Genomic DNA, 18,001 nt, shown 5'->3' on the forward strand with positions numbered 1-18,001 from the left:
AACAGAGGCCCTATCTGTTCAGGGCTCATCCTCCCCCACAAAGTCATGTCCTTCGGGGAGGCTGGCCTACCCCTGGCCCTAGGAGGTAGGACCTGATGCTGCTGAGCCAATTACAGTGCCATCACGCCCCTTGCCAGTGATATGTTTAGGCCCAAGCCTGTGACCCAACACTGTTTAATAAGAAATGGGAAGAATTCTGATGACCATGTCTGGAAAAGATCCATTGCTTTTAAAGAGACACAAAGAAGAAGCATTTCCTCTTTTCCTGCCTCTGGATGTTGTTCTACCTGGGTGCAATGCTTGTAAGGGCTGCAGGCATTTTGCTACCTTGAGGACAAGCCTGCCACACTGAGGACACTAAGGATGGCAAGGCAGGGTGGCAGAGAGAGTCTGGACCCTCAACATCACAGAACTGTTGAGTGAATTAGCTGGCTCTGGGCCCACCCTGACCTGCCTTGGGGCTGCTGTTATAAGAAAAAAAAAAATTCCTTATCATTTGCATTCCGGTTTTCTGTTACCTGCATCCAAAAACATTCTTGGAAATACCAAAATAAAACCTGACAGTTAAACAGGAAACAATTATCAGTATGAGTGAAGAGGTTGTAAAAAATATCCATCCTACTAAGATGGATTCTTTTCATTTCTTTATACCTATAAGGTAAACTAGATCTAGAAAGCAAAATTCTTACAAGTCAGATATTAACACTTCTTATCCAGGACTGACAGTCCACACCTAAAAGTAATTCTATATGAAGATGTATCCCAATTACCCAGCGCTAAAGTTTCAAAAGTAGAGCTATTTTATTTAAACATTTTGACTTACATTTCTCAAATACAGGATCCTAAGACTTTCTTTTTAACCAATATGAAGTTCCAATATAACAAAACATAAATATATACCAATGAAATACAATGCTTAACAAATGTGCTTCATATACATTTTAATATATCTATTCCTTCCGTAGAATCAAGTTGCATCACACTTTTTAAGTCAATGCAAAATTGCTTCTACTTTTCTTGATCTGAATTGGGGCTAGCCTATATTACAGTCAAAACCAAGCGCCAGGGAGTCATTGGTAGAAATAAGACAGATAAAGCGGGAGCTAGCTGGTAACCTCTACCTGCACCCATCTCCAACAACTAAGGAAGCAGAAAAGTGGTGATGACGGCAGAGAGAGCCATCTGACTTGTGTCAAATAATTATTAATAATTATAGTAATGGCTTACAAAAAGAGCTTTGAATATATTAACTTAATTAAACCCCTAGTAGCCCTAGGAAGCAGGTACTGTCCTTATGGCCAGTGGTTGGTCAGGGAGGTTAGGTCACTGCCAGACTCGAACCCAGGCAGTCAGGCTCCCACACTGCTCCTCTAAATCCAACGTTAACAGGAAGTGACAGAGGAAGCACAGGGAAGCATAACTGGAAACATGATTTTATTTTTTAAAGATACTACTGATTCATTTGAGATACAGAAAAAGAGAGAGAGAGAGAGAGACAGAACGAGTGGGGGAGGGACAGAAAGAGAGAGAGAGGGGAAGCAGATTCCCTGCTGAGTGGGTAGCATGACACAGGGCTGGATCCCAGGACCCCGAGATCATGACCTGCACTGGTCAGATGCTTAGCCAACTGAGCCACCTCGGGGCCCCAGAAACATGACCTTTTTTTTAAGCACATAGATCTGGTTGAAGTCACAGAACTAAAGAGTTACTAAATCTAAAAGTGGACCCAGAAGTTGGTTCACTGAGGACACCAAAGTCAGCTTGCAAGTGGAATGACCTTCCTCCTGGACTGATTAAAAAGGAGGTCTTTCTATGAAGTTACCTCAGCAAAAGCTGAAATACCCTTCCCCAAGGGCCTCTCTTTACCTCCAGAAATCCATCACAATGTCCCCCAACCTGTCAGCAGCTACAAACATGGTCCCCTGCATACCTTACACAAGAAACTAAAGGCCTCTGGTCACCAAGCTGCCACTTTTCTCACTCCTGGGCCTCAATCTGCTAGCAGCATGGGAAGGCCAGAAACGCACAACCTGAGGATGGGCAGCAGGTAATTTGTTATACAAGTCCAGTGGAACATAAGACGGCCATTTAAGTATTATGTAAGTCTTCACTTAGGGATGTGGGAAAATATCCAAGGAGTGTTAAGTCAAAAATCTAGGGCTAGACCATGCATAATGACTATTCATGTAAAACTGTGTTTATGTGTGTTGCACACCCAAGACAGACACAGAGAGAGACAGAGAAGAGGATGCACGTAAGCAAGAGCAGGCACAGAAAACAAGCATAGAAAACAATGGTCATTAGAGGATTGCAGAATTTGAAGAGCTTTCTCATGCAAAATTATTTTTTGTATCATTCAAATATTTATAATGACTACATTAAATTTCATAACCAAAAAAACTATGTGCAACAACATGGATGGACCTTGCAGGCTTTATGTTAAGGGAAATAAGTCAGACAAAGAAAAATATGTACTCAATGATCTCACCCGTACATGGAATGAATGAATGAATGAACAAACGAACGAACGAAAGAAAGCCAGCCAGCCAAACTCATTGAAAAAGAAATCAGACTTGCTGCTACCAGAGGAGAAGTAGGATGGGAGGGAGAACTAAAGAAAGGGGGAAAAAATAAATACACACACACACACACACACACACACACACCCCTATTTTTCATTTTTTGGGGGGAAAAAAAGCTGCCAGAGTGTTTTGGAAAGAGATCTTTTTCAGATATTTTTCAAAGCCTATTTACCATAAAAAGAAAAGAACAACTCAGCAAACATGACACCACACTATAATGTTCGCCAAACTTGTCTTACTCTCCAATTTTGAAGTACACTCAAGACCCACACAATATATTAAATAGTATCGTCAACAAGAAAAATGCCCCCAAAACAGCAAATAACAAATTTCTTCTGTCCAACACTGTAATTAAACTTATTCTATAACACATATGTTGTAGATAATGCCCTGAAATGACCTATTTATAGAGAACTTTTGCTGTTATTAGGGAAAGCTATGTTTCTCTAATTGTCATTTACCAAAAAGTGTAGAAAAATAATAGAGCCAGGCAGAAAGAAATTACCTCTGCCCAGCCACTCAATAACTTGCACTGAGTTAGGGACAACCACATGCGTGACACCCCGAATGGAAAAGGTGATGACATTTCCAATCATGATAAGGTTCATTTACAAGACACGGCGGCCTTAGCACACATTCAGTCACGTTTCTTCGTTCTGTGTAAACCTGGCACCAACAAGCAACTGCCAGAAGAGAATCTCCATCGGTGCACGCTCAGCTAGCAACATCAGTTCATAAAAATCACATCTTTTCAAGTTACACTGAGCCAGAGATCAAGACTCCCTCAGGTCTTTCCATTAAGAAACACAATATAAAGTACAAATGGGGCCCTAATTTAGTCGGTTCCTGAAATGGAGCCAACCATTGGCTTCTCTTCGCACACATGATATAGATAAATCAATATTACCCTGACCGATCAACATTTTCCGGTGTTCATTCTTTTCTGGCAACTGGCAGATCTATCTCCATTTTTTGTCAAAATCAGGGGTACTCTTTTTTTGTTTTTAGAGGAAGAGAGTGTGCATGCCAGGGGGAGGTGGGGAGCAGGAGCAGAGGGAGACTGAGAGAGAGAATCTTATGCAGGAGCCCAGCACAGAGTCGATGCGGGGCTCAATCTCACAATCCTGAGATCATGACCTGAGTTGAAATCAAGAGTCAGACGCTTAACCGACTGAGCCACCCAGCCATCCCAGGGGTACTCTCTAATATATCGGCTTCTTGCCTCTTACTGAAATTTGGAGTAACATAGCAAGTCCAACTCCATACTGTTACAAGCTTGGACTGCTGTGTGGGCCCCACTACATGGCCTCACAGCAGTCTAGCTTTCCTGTCCCATGGGCTGAGGTGTTCCCAGCCTGTCTTCTCATCACTGCTTGCTGCCACAATAAGGACAGACATGGGCCACATGTGCCCACCTTCTGCAAAACCTGCTTCTGCCACGGCTTCACCAGCACCATTTCTTTCTCTTACCTCTTCCCTTTTCTGTCTTCAGTCACTACTCAGTATTGGGGTGAAGGATCACACTTTTTATAAAGTAAGTCAAAAGAAAAGAAAGGCTTTACAAAGAAAGGTCCTGAAGTTCAACTCAGGTCACTCCCTTGCTCGTCCTCCCCCTGGGGCTCCCCATCTCACCTTAGTTAGAGGAAAGTCCCAAATCCTCAATGAGACCTACAAGCCCCACCTGGTCCTACCCTTTCCTCCCCCACCCACAACTCCTCCAACTCTACTGACTTCCATTAGATTCTCAAGGCTATTTATGACTCAGAGCCTTTGCACTTACTGTTCCCTCTGTTTGGAACATTACCCCATAAATAATCACCAAGCTATTCCCTGCTTAACCCGATCTTGACTCTAAACCCCTCTTCAGAGAGGCCTTCCCTGACCCTGCAGTCAAGACCAGCATACACACACCCCTATCAAGCTTCATTTTTCTATAATCATTACCTGAAATTATACATTTACTTGTTATTTATTGTCCATCTGCCCGAATGAATGAAAATCTCATTAAACTGGAGCTTCATTTGGCACACAGCAAACCCTCAGTATCTACCTGTGGAATGACTTAAAAAAAATGTATACTAACACAGATAGAATTCAAAGAGTGGCAAATCCATTTATTAAAAGGAAAACCCTTACTTCCCTCAAATTAGATAAATCCTCAAATATAACTCCCACAGTCTTAAGTAGAACTTATAAAATGTCATGTAAAGTTTTCTCAATGCCCCAGGATTATCAACACAGAAGTCAATGCCCTTGTGATATATACATGGGCATAAGCAGAGATATGAGCAGTACTATTTTGTGTGGGAATGTATCAGAATGCCTTTCCAGAATTACTTTCTCAGGAATATATGAGCCAGAATGAGATTCAGTTTCTAGGAACAGGGCAAATGATATCCAGGCCGGCCAATTAGAGTACCCCATCTCCCACGGGAATGGGTCCATGACCCAAGTAAAGCCAATCGGCATGGTCTCAGGACCTGGGGCCCTAGAGGAGCTACACTCTTCTCAAGAGTCACTAGCTTTCAGGGACCATCTCTCCTGCACCGGGAAGAGTCAGCCTGAGAACGAAGGAAAACCACAGAAAGGAAAGAAAGTGAACACAGAACCAAGAGTGGAAGGAGTATTTTTCACCAAGAGGGAGATCAAAAAAGAGAGTGGAGGTGAGAATGGGTGTGTGTCCTGGACTCCACTTACATCCCTGTCAACAGTCATACGTACTTAAGCCAAACGTTAGCCTACAGTAGTTGTGTGTATCATTAAATCTCCCCCTTTTAAGTTAGTTTGAGTTTCTGCCACTTGCAACCAAGAGTCCTCACTCATACAAATATGCTCAACATATACAGCTGACCCTTGAACAATGCAAGGATGGGGCTGTCTACTCCCTGCATGTAACTTTTGACTCCCCCAAAACTTAATTCATAACAGACCAGAAGCCTCACCAATAACATAAACAATTAACATATATTTTGTATATATGTAATATGCACAAGATATGCTATATTCTTACAATAAATTAAGCTACAGAAAAGAAAATGTTATTAAGAAAATCATAAGGAAGATAAAATACATTTACATTCCTGTACTATTAGTATCAAAAAAAAAAAAAAATCCACATAGAAGTAGACCCATGCAGTTCAAATCTGTTGTTCAAGGGTCTATTGTACTATCACTCTGGTGGAGCAGAATGATTTTTAGGGGGGAAAAAAAACTCAGCTGGTTAAACACACACACACAGGTGGTTGCCAGGGGCTGGAGGGAGGAGGGAATAAGAGACTGCTTAATGGGTACAGGATTTTCTGTTGGAGTGATAAAACTGTTCTGGAACTAGACAGAGGTGTGGTGATTACACAGCACTGTAAATGTTCTAAATGCCACTGAATTGTTCACTTGAAAATGATTAATTTTACAGTATGTGAAATTTACCTCAATAAACAAAATTTTAAATGTGAAAACAATGCTGCAATGCATTTCTTAATCACCTTTAAGTAAACCTATCATCATTTTCTACAAAAGGAAATTAGGTCAAATGATATGTACATATTTTAAGACCATTGGCACATACCAATAAATTACTTTCCAGAGAGATCATACCAAATAAGAATCCTATCAAAGGTGTATTGGAAAGCAAATACGGATAACCGGGAGGAATCATTAAGGGAAGAAACATACACAACAGCAACTTTGCTAAAATCATCGGTAAATACTTTTTTATTTGTAAGTTTATATATCCTAGATAACTGAAATGACATTTAAAACATTGGTTCTTGTCATTTCTTCATTTGTGACATATATATGTATATTTTAAACATCTGTTCTAATTTCTATTAATATATAGGAGCTCTATATGTACTGAGGTTATAACTACATCCACTCCTATAAATTTCAAATATTTTTCCAGTTCGTTATTTACTTACTTCAGTTAAAATGTGTCTGTTTGGGTACATATTTATTTAAGGAGCAGGAAGAGAGGAATGGAACCATTCTTTCCAAAATAAATAGCTGCAACCTGACACACACACACACACACACACACACACACACACACACACACGAGGTGATATTTTACTTCTACCCCGAAGTTCAGCATAAGTTCTACTACATCAAGCCTAAGTAACCCAAACACATCCTTATCTTATCAGATATAAAGTCCATGGAAAATAGAGGTCTACACTGTTTGTTCCAGAAATATGACCAGACATAAATAAAACACGTTAATCCCTTTAAACAGTTGTAACGAAGCAACATAGGTCATCTGTTCCCCTCTCTTCCATGCTGTCTTAAAAATACTATCAAAGATCTCATTGAAAGAATTTTTACTACTTATAACCAGTCCTTTTTGGGGGATAGTGACTCAGTTTTGGTTTCTGTGTATTTAAAATTTTACAATAGTGTCTCTGCAATTTTGTTTCCATGAAAGCCTCATCCAAGCCTATCCTTACCGACAGCCCTCTGGTCCGGCTGCCCCTCTCCCTGGACCTCTTTTCCCAACCTCTTCTCCCTTTTGTCCACTCAAATAGTCCTTTCTTACAGCTGTTCCCCTTGGGATCAGAGGGTGGGTCTGATAATGAGTGTGCGTACACAAGGGAGAAGGTTAGGGGGCTCCTTCAAGAGGCCTTAATTCTTGGTCTCAAATCATTACTTTAATGATGGGAACATCTGGCTTGTGAAAACAATCTTTGGGGCAGGAAGGCTTTTAGAAATTTTTCAAAACATCAGGTGGCTGCTACTCCCCCACAGACTTACATCCGTCTATTTGGAAATCACATTTTGGGTTTGTTTGCTTTTTTAATAGTTATTTATTCTAGACTTGGATTGCAAGTTCTGGCATCCCCAACACTGTGTATAGCCCTGGCACCTATTCTGTCTGGATAAAAAGTAACTGCTAAATGAACAAGGAGTCTGAAGCCAGCTGCCTGGGTTCAATTCCTGACTCTGTCACTTACCAGCTGCATAACCTTGAACAAGATCCTTATCCTCTCTGTGTCTCATCTGTAAAATGAGGATAATAATATTACTGATCCCATTTGGGAGGATTACATGAGTTAATTCATGTAAAAGTATTTCTGGCAGTGTTTGGCACATGGAGAGTGCTGATTAAATGCTAATAACTACAATTACAAATAAGGAAGTATGTTACCAAAAGGAATCAAGATGAACAAGAAGCTATTCATGTTCTCAGTGTATTTATCAACTAGTAGGTGATATCCTGCAGATACAAAGCCAAAGGCCATAAATGCCAAATGCAAAGTTCAAAATGCTATGAGAATTCTGAGGAAAAATCATTTTAGGGTGGAGGGATAAATTGAGTTTATGTGGAAGGTGGAGTGTGCTCGTGCAGTCTCCTGGAAGGGTTTTAGATGGTAGGATGGGCAACACCTTCTGGGAAAGGGATGGGCTCCCTGAGAAAGTAGACACCAAGACAGGATTACACATGTAGGAGATTGATTGGGGGAACTCTCTGTGAAGGGAAAGGGGAGAGACCTGAGAAGGCAGGGAGAGAATTCAACCACAGTGCAGGTCTGACCCCCTGCGAAGGGGGGTTGGGCAGGAAGAGTCTCAGACTCCAACGCAGTCCTGAGAAGGTCTTGACCACACCCATGGGGAGTCCTCAAGCCAAAGTCACCCTTCAGAGGCATGTGGATGTTGCATGAGTGGACCACATTAGTACTCCTGCTTGCTCAGTAACTGCAAGTAACCCAAGAGAAGCTTAGCTTTGGCTAAGCTTTGGTGGTGAATCCAGAGAGCAGCAGCCGGAGCTAATTATCAGTCATGATCCCCACAGCAGAGAACTGAGCGGCACATTCTCATGGCTCCCACGGTTGGGCACAGGCAATGTCACTAGTACCTATGTGTCCTTCAAACCATGGTTGAAGTTCAGTGAATATGTGCTATCACTTAAAATCAAACACAAGACAACATCAAAGGGCTCCTTATCGTTTAAGCTAAACCATGGTTGCAATAGCGAAATTACGTATTTACTGTTAAAAATTACAACTACTTTTAAAATATCTCAGATGTGGTTTCAATTTCTAAAAAAATATAAAAGACATAAAAATGGTTATGAAATATCTCTTTTGTAAAAATCACAGTTAAAAACTTGAAATGGGCATTCAGAACTAAGTCAGAAACAAAGCCTGACTGAGAATCTAAAAGGTAAGTCCTTTCTGAACTGGTAGCTTAAGGCAGCATGTTGATCCAATGAGAATATTAGAAAACATTTTGCAAAAGCACATCTTATGTGACGTTAAATCGCATTCAAGGCAAAAATGGAGATCAAAATTACCCCAACCATGAGAGCCACACCCAGTAGGACAGATGGTCCCACAGTTGAGAGACACGAAAGAAGACCACTGAGAACACAGCACTTCCCTGGGCCCACCTGCTGCACTCTGGGATACATGGTCACTGAGTGGAAGACCAGACAATATGTGCACTACCTGAACTTTCCTCGTTTTATATATATACATTCCCCGGCTTCTGGCCCAGTACTGAATGCATAAGTTAAAAGCATTTATGAGATTGCTCCCCAAAAGAACAATAATAAGTCTTACAGATTACAGTATTTCCTTTATTTTTAAGGGGATGCATGGCACAGGAGAGGGAACAAGACATCCTCAGTTCCTATCACCTCACCAGCAAGAAAACTGACTCAGCAGTTGGTTGACTCTACCTCTTACCTTCGCAGAGAAAACACAAGCCATGCTGTGAGAGCTCCCTCCACATTAGGACCCCATTCTTAATTCCTCCAAGTGGCCTTAGAGGAAGCAGTGTCCCTCTTGTCAAGCCTGATCTCCTGTCCCACACTCTTGATCCTACTGAAGACCCCTCCTTTCTCCATTTGTATTCCCTTTCTCTGCACTGTTTCTTCAATTTTGCTCTTTTATTACTTCGTTCTTCTACGTATATATACACTGAAATTTGCTCTGCTCTTAAAAAATATGAAAAGCATATCCACACATATGCACCCACCCACCCATCCTTGATCTGGGATTTCCCCCCTCTCTTTCAGGCATATTAATCTGTATTCTTTCCATCCCATGACCCAGAAATAGGACTCAAGCTAACTAAAGAAAAACGGTGTTATTGGCACCTGCGACCGAGAAGCTCAGGGGTAGAGATGGCACAGACATGGTGAACCTCTCAGCTCACACAGCTCCAGTGCGCTCGTCTCACCCTCCATTTCTCTGCCCCACTTCCCCCTGATTATGAATTTGATTTGAGGTAGGTTCCCTCTACTCTGGGGAAAGATGAACGGTGGCAGCCCATGCTATACCCTCAGGGTTTGCAATCCAAAAGGAAGGAAGTTCTCAGGTTCCCGGGACCCATGTTTCAAAATCAGGGAGTCTGACACTCTCGGGCCACTCACCAAGGGGACTCGTCAGATTTGGCTCCTATTCTCCACCTACGTCTTCCTGGTTCCCAACATCTACACACACCACAGGATAAAAGCCATTGTACACGTAACTCCATGGTGGCCACACCATTACCTTCACACGAGTTCCTCTCTCTGCAGTCCCTTCATCCCCAACTTGTCCACTGGGAAAACCCCGTATTCGTCATTCCAAACCCACCTCGGACCTCATCTCCCTCAGGAAGCACTGGCGACTCTCCAAGAGGCCTCTCTGCTGTGCCTCCTCTGCACTGCGTGTGTGGCCACCTCTATGGTTTCACCCGCTCCACCGAGGCACTAACACCTTCATGGGAAATGTAGCTGCTTCTGTGTCTACCTCTCCTATTAAACCAGAGGTCCTGGGCTTCTGCCTTATTCATCTCTGAACACACAGCCCTCCTGAGCAAACAGACAGACAGACACAGACACACACACGCACTCACTCATACACTCCTAAAAAATGTCTGTGGAACTGAAATTTTTTTAAAATCCAAAGACAGCATAGTTGTCTACCACATTTATAGATTATTAATTTTACAGTACAATAACATATTCCTCCTTTAAAGCATAATTTAAAAACTTAAATTGAATCAATTTGTTATTTTGATAGTCAATTTTTTAAATAAACAATTCTCTATAGTTTTATCTATGGAAAGATCAGTACTCTAAACAGCCAGTAAAAGTATTTATGCCCAACTGCAAGTAAAGCACTTACAAACAAAATAAAAATACAAATTATGAAAGTTTACGTCAGAATATTCTGGGCCGATCAATTAGCTCTTTTCCCAGAATAAAAGAAGGAAGTCAACCATTTTCAGTTGTCCCAAACAAAACATCTGAGCTCGATTGGACTTTTATCCTAGGTTCACCCTTCTCTCTTCAGAACTCCAGACATCCCTGAGCCCTCGAGGCAGGGATTGGTGTATGTGTGATACACATATCTGTGTCCAAAGTTCATCTTACATTTAAAAGCTACAGATATAAAACGTCAGTAATTGATGAAAAATTAGCAAAGGGAGCATTATGGCAAAATGACTTTGCTTCAAACAAGGTTGAATGAGAGAGACAAAATAAGACTGCCTGAGGAGACTGAAATGACACCTCAGGCTCTGCTCTGGTTGCAGAAGGTCCTTTGGCACTAATGTCCATGCAAATATTTTACCACCTGCTAGGCCCGCCAAGGGCACAGAGAGGCCAATGAACAGCAAAACACAAAAGGAGTCTTTTTATCTTCTGCCATGATGAAATCAAATATAGCCTCAAGTCTCCCTAGAAAAATCTAGTAAAACAGACCAGGAAGAGAGCAGCACAAGTCAAAGCAACATTTTTGGGAGACACGCAAAAACTCTAGGGCTTTTGTTTACATATTAACATTCACTGTGGTGGGTAAATATATTTTCTGATATATAAATATACTTTTGAGTCAGATAACTAGCAGAGGCATAACATGCGCTTTATAATCAGAAATCTCAGCTCTGCCACTTCCTGACTGGGTGCTCACAGACAAGTAGTTACGCTCACTGGGCCTCAGTTTCTTGATCTACAGGTTGAGGGTAGGAACACGACCTGCATCAGAGGTTGTGGGAAGATTTGATGGAACCATGATGACAATAAACAACCATACCACAGCTTTCTATCCTTCTATTAAGTTCCAGACCCCATGTCCAACAACCTCCTAGACATGTCCACTTGGATCTTGCCCTTTTCTCAAACTCAACACCCCTAACATCAAATTCACCTTCCCCTATCATTAGCCAGGATCTCCTCCTAACTCCTCTGGCCCTCTCCCTGACACTCCCATTCTCCAAAATGCCTACCGCCAATTATCAAATTACACGAATCTGTTTATTGCTAGTCGGACTACAGTGGAAATGGTCGTCTCAATCCTTGCTGCTAGCAGGCTCATTGGGAGCAACACTTAGGAAAGAGCACAGTGAATCAACCCAGAAACACGTTCAAACCCAGCAATTTGACTTCAATGGAATCTGTCCTAAAGAAATAACACAAAATATAGAAAAAGCTGCTTCCCAAGATGTTTTGAGCAGTATTATTCATGTCAGAGAAAAAAGAACGAAAGAAAGAGAGAAAGGAAGGAAACAATTTAACAATCCAGGAAAGGGTAAGCTAACTTACGGTACAGTTTCAACAAATGTTTGTAGTTAATAAAAATGAGGGGGAAAAAATGAGAGGAAAATGCTAATAATAAAATAAGTTTAAATGGCAACATTTAAAATTGTAAGTGAACTTGTCCCTACCTAATGCAACAGATGCTTTAAAGGAAATATACCAAAATGTTCCATTTTACTCTGTCAATATATAGAGAGTATTTGTGAAAAACTGTTCTCTCTTCTGTGGTTCCAAATATTTGGCCCAAGCCCGACGTCACTTGATTTGCCTGAACTATGGCCTCTTACCCCAGATCTCTTCTCCTTCAGACTGATCACTCCTCGCCTGGCTTCTACAAACCTGTTTCATTATTTTACTTAGGCAATCACTAGTTCCTGCTGCATTGGTCCTTTGAAATCGCACCGCCCCCCTCCATTCATGGAGCATCTTAGTTCAGACCTTTATCATTTGTCTCTTCCCTTGCTGCCAGCAGTGTCACCTGTCCCATCACCCCCCAATCCATTTTCCTGGCCTTGCTAACAGGCAGGCAGCTCTCAAATCTTATCATTTGACCTACGAAGAGTTCTTCAAGCGGGCCCTCTCACCTGCAAGGTAAGATACAAGCTTCCAACTCAGACAAACAAGACCTTTTCTGATCTGGCCCCCAAACTGCCTCAGCTTCTGACTGTCAGGCCACCACTCCTCTCCTCCCACCAAGATCCCCCAGTCCAACTCATTCTCCTGCCCCTACCCCTGGCCTACATAGCACTCTAGTCACGCATCTGACACTGTGAACACCCTCAGGGCAAGAATTCTAGCACTCCATCTCATGACCAACATCACCTTGTGACTCCCTCACTGGACTGGAGGAGGAGCAGCCTGGTGTTCCTCACCTGTCTACATCATTGCCACGTGTATTTCACTATCAGCTCCCATCTCTCCTTTCCTGAACTGTCTTCCTGCTGCCCCTCCCAAATTCTAACTTTGCTCTGTCCAGTGTGCAGCCACTAGCCACATATAGATACTGAGCTCTTAAAAAGCAGCTAGTTTGAAACGAGACGTGCTATAAGTGTACAATACACACTGGATTTCAAAGACTTGGTATGAAAAACAGAACATAAAATATATTAATATCCTATATTGATTACCTGTTGATACGATACAGATTAGATCTGCAGAATTAAATAAAATGTATTATTAAAATTAATTTCACCTGTTTCTTTTTACTTTTTTAAATGTCGCTACTAAAAAATTTTAAGTTACACATGTGGCTCAGTAGTCTAGCCATCCTTCTGGGACCAGCATGAGTAAAACTCCTTCAAGACGCCCTTCTGTTTGTGCCATTCTTAATGATTTTTTTTGACCCCTTGAAATCCTATAATGGAGTCCAACATATAAGCCGCTATCTAACTACATACCATACTATATGCTTACTATTACATCAATTCTTCTTGCTACATCAATACCATTTCTATATGGGGATTTGTAGTGGGTACACAACTTTTAATTAAACATGTAATCTTTGCTGGAGCAAGATAGCAATGCACAGAATTTTTTTTGATTTCTGGTTGGTTTTATTTACTCATTTACTCTCTCCTTGATGATTTCAACCATGCAGGGAGAAATGCAAGTCTGGGGACCTAATAGCTCTTTGTTCTACCTGTAATCAACACAATACATATAGGCCATTTAGTCCGTAGCTTGGCCCCCTGTAAGGTCTGTCTGCGCCTCAGTCTCCCTCCTTGTCAAATAAAGTTAATAATATCAAGCCAATCTACAATACGTAGCCAGATTAAAGTAGCTAAGCAAGTTCTAACTGGAGCCATTACCATGAATGTGTGTCTCTCAGCCAACTGTCTTAAACACAGACTAATTTCTATAAAGAGAGAACAAATTCATAGCAATTATCAAAATATAAAGGGTGGTGTGGGAAAGTACCTATCAAAATACCTGTCCTATCCTATTAATGATGGGATGCAAGTAATGGCAGAGGAAACTTTACATGCCTGCTGAAAGCTGAAGTAGTTTATCCATTATACTTGGAATAACCTTTATAAGGTAGACATTACCATACCCATTTGACAGAGTAAAGAAACTGAGGTTCAAAGACAGGCTAAGTAACCAGCCAAAGTGATGCTGCCACAGGCTGCAAATCCAGATCAATGGTATCATCTTTGTATGTAAAAAAGAACATCTGTATTATCACTTGAAGACAAAACAGGTGAAAAGCAAGAGTATTACATAAATATGCAAATAAAAATACAACAATAATGTCCATTCATTTCCTTCAAATAGTTTTCTTGATCTTGGCTAATTCCTGTCTTTCAGATCAGGAGGCCATTTTTTTCTAAATAGATTTTTAAATAGCAAATAAATAGAGTATATTACGTGTCAGGAACTAGTACCTTAATGAACTGTTTTTCTTCAAAGTCTTTACACCACAGTTGTTAGCGTAAGTTTACATTAGACACGACTAGAATTCTTCAGACACATTTACAAAAACGTAGTCCCTACAGATAAAGATTGCAAAAATAAAGTACACTGGGTCATTCCACAAACAAATGCATCCACAAAAAACAACCTAATATCAAAGAACCTCTCTATGGTACAAAACTGAAGTCCTAATGAGCTCAACGAAATGAAAAAAGAAAGTTCCTCAAAATAAGATACTGCACCTTAAAGTGAAACGACAATTACAGAGCCTTGAAAATGAACTACTTTCTCAGAATGGTAACAATGTACTGTGCATCTCTAAGAAGCCAAACTGATCTAGGTTTAATTGATTCTGCCTTTACAAAATGGAGCGAACTTAATCCTGCAGACCGAGAACAAAAGTTCGAATTCTCTACCACAGAAAAAGTCCCAGAGTATCAAATGCTTTAAAATACTGTACAACTTTCCTTTATCAAAAATGTCCCTGCAGTAGGTGTTAATCAGTCACTACTAAGAACTCTGCACAACGCAACCTGTGTGTGCATGAGATTTTACTACAGGGAGGAGACACTTCAGTTTACCAAGGACACCACACTTCACTTTCAAAAGTCTTGAAAACTAAAACTAATCCCTCTTAACAGTAAGTAATTAATTTACATTTCATTCCAAACTGAACAAGATAGTACAGATCTCAAGGAATCCGAGAATGTGAATAACTTGGCAAAACCAGGCGTGTGTGTGTGTGTGTGTGTGTGTGTGTGTGTGTGTTTCCTCAGAGGTACTTTGCAGGGTATAAATAGAAATAATTAGCAACTTTTAATCTCATGAACAAGATCTTTATTTAAAATTCTCACATATAAAATGAATTCTTTTATGTCATATTTCTCCAAGTGACAGACACATTAAAACTATGTGTCCTAAATCAGGTGCTTTTTCCTCATTTTAAGAATAAAAAAGGACATCTAGAAGAAACAAGGTGTCCTTTTCTCAGCCCCCCAAAACACTACAGCCAGCACAGGTGTTTGGTCCCTCACAAAAGTTAAGACTAAGTAGGTAAGAAAATAGAAAACAAAACACAGCCCAGCAAAGCAGCTAGAGATCACATGCAGCAGGTGACAGGAAGCCTTGTGGACACCTCACAGCCACAAGGATGAGCTTCATCTCAGGTCAACCGCCAGCCCGCCGGGCTCCACGGAACCTCCACCCAGCAGTCCATGAAAACGAAAGAAGGCAAATAACTATCACTGTCATCCTGGCAATAAAGAAGCAGCAGCCTCCTTGAACCCAGGAAAGCCACCCCTCCCTCCAACAGACAGGAGGAGCCCACTTCACACCAAGGACACAAAGAAACCCAAGTAGCCAGACCCATAATAAAAATAAAAATAAAAAGAGGAGCACAGGAAGAGAGATGACAGCTAAATTAAATTTATCCTGGGAGCGCTCCGAGGTTCCGTCTATTTGAAGACTCCGACTAAAAGTAAAAATAAAATTTAAGGGGAGGGGGCCCACAAAAGAGATGACAGTTCAATTAAGTCTGTGCTGGAAACACTTGCAGACTCAGTCTACTTAGGGCCTCACAGTCAAAAATTAAAGTTAAAAAAGGAGAGGGGAGGTGACAGTTCAGTGTGTGTGTGTGTGTGTGTGTGTGTGTCTGTGTGCGCGCGCGCGGAGCACCTGGAGTGCAGGATTTGGTGGGGAGGAGAGTCAAGGCTCAGCCGGCCTCGAGGTGACCCGGCGCGAATCCGGGGTAAGTTTACACTCTGGGCGACAGAGCAGAACCCCAAGGCCAGAGTGCCCGCTGTCAGAGAACAATGCTGGGCCAGGGAAAGGAGGGTCACAAGCCACCCCCACCGCACCCCTCCCCCAAGCCGTCGGCATCCCAGGTCCGACCCTCGTCAGGCCCACGTCCTGGCAGGTGCCCCCGAGCCGGCGCCCCAGAGCGCTCCTCACCCAGCAGCGCCCGCAGGTGCTTCAAGCGCGTCAGCACGTCCTTCTTGGGGTCCAGCACCTTCTGGGTGGACTTCTTCACATCTCCGTGGCTCCTTCGGGAGAACATCCCGCTGCGGGGAACCCGGGCCCCGCCGGCGGGGCAGGAGGCTCCTGCGCCGCGCTAATCACTACATACGGTCTGGGTCGGCGCGTGTCCCGCTGGCCACTCGCCGCCCCCGCCGGGCCGCCACCGCCGCCGCTTCAGCTGTGACTCCAGGAAGGAGGGGCGGCCCGGGTACGGCGAAGGGCGGGGCAGGAAGGCGGTGTCGGCGCGGAATCGACGGCCCCGCCCCGCGGGGGGCGCCGGTCGGCCCTAAGAGCACGGCGCACGCGCACGCGATTTGGATCCGCCTCGCGAGGGCGCGCCTGGAGCGCAGAGTCGGCACCGCGAATCACAAAGGAGCTTGGAGCACGAACATGCTGTACTACAAGTCCCAGGATGCACAGCGACAGAGCCCTCCAATCACGTTGGCGTGTCTTAGGCACGATGGAGGTAAATGGGCTGGGTCTGAGCACGTCCTTCCTCCTCACCCCGCTGTGAGCCGCAAGGCCTTTAGGGAAATGTAGTTCTCCAGGGAGCGAGGCGTGGTGACTTACCTATCCAGTGTCCCCCAAGCCCTGGAGTCTGACCACTCCCCCACCCCCCACCCCCACCCCCACCCCCACCCCACCCCCACCCTCACTGAGAGGCCCAGTGCTCCCAAAGCTTCACCCCTTGGTCCATTTTACCAACCGAGTTTCCTCTAGTATCACGTGAACAAGAAGACCATCTCTGTAAGAAAATTTCAAGGATTTTAAAATGCAAACTATTTTGCCTTTTGACTTCTAGATTCACACCAAGGAGGGAAGTCCCTTTGACCACACTAAAATCAGAGGTCCAATTTCACCCTAACATAAATGTGTTTGGCGTCAGGAAGGGCATCCCTAGACGCTGGGTGAGGAGTCCAGCCAGTCTCCTTGGTTTGTGGGGTCCAACTTCACTTGAGGTATTAGGTTCCCTTGCTCAGAGGGCTCTTCAGGATCTTGTGTCTTGCTCTGCAGGAAGTGCATGTTCTCTGTGTTGTGCAAGGCTGCATAGCAATCCAGTAGCAGAACCAGAACCTGAGGGACCTGACTCTCAGACTGGTATGTTTTGTAAGGCTAGGTGCCTGTAACCTGGAGCAAAGCTTTGAGATGGAAAATGGCCTGGAGATTCCTTACAAGAGATCTGTAGGATTATTTACTGGCATCTGGATCCTTGGTGCTCCAAATTTTGACAGCATTGGAGCAAGTACTTAAGCTGGCTGTTTAAAATCATATGCTTTCCATCCAATTGGGACAACACAACTTTTTCTCATTCAGGGGAATCTGTAACTTGGGGGAGAAGCCAGAGATTTACATAGCTTTTTATTCTCATAACTAGCATAATATATGGCCTCTAGAAGCACTCACTTAAAGTTTGTTAAATAAAATGGAATGAAAGCTAAAATAGTCCTGTTTATCTCATCCAGGCAAGCAA

At 42.8% G+C, this 18,001-nt stretch overlaps 1 protein-coding gene across 8 annotated transcripts in view; it reads right to left on the reverse strand.

Moving 5' to 3' along the window:
- Positions 1–16,800, reverse strand: part of RALGAPA2 (Ral GTPase activating protein catalytic subunit alpha 2) — a 305,650-nt gene extending 288,850 nt beyond the window's left edge. For all 8 annotated transcript variants that reach the window (XM_057312702.1, XM_057312701.1, XM_057312700.1 and 5 more), the window contains exon 1: positions 16,465–16,800. In XM_057312702.1, coding sequence (XP_057168685.1) covers positions 16,465–16,570 — 106 coding nt within the window. In that variant the 5' untranslated portion in view covers positions 16,571–16,800. The remainder of the gene's footprint in view (positions 1–16,464) is intronic.
- Between the last annotated feature and the right edge of the window lie 1,201 nt (positions 16,801–18,001).

The sequence above is a fragment of the Ursus arctos genome, unplaced genomic scaffold, assembly GCF_023065955.2.
Source record: "Ursus arctos isolate Adak ecotype North America unplaced genomic scaffold, UrsArc2.0 scaffold_16, whole genome shotgun sequence".
NCBI classification, from domain to species: Eukaryota; Metazoa; Chordata; class Mammalia; order Carnivora; family Ursidae; genus Ursus; species Ursus arctos.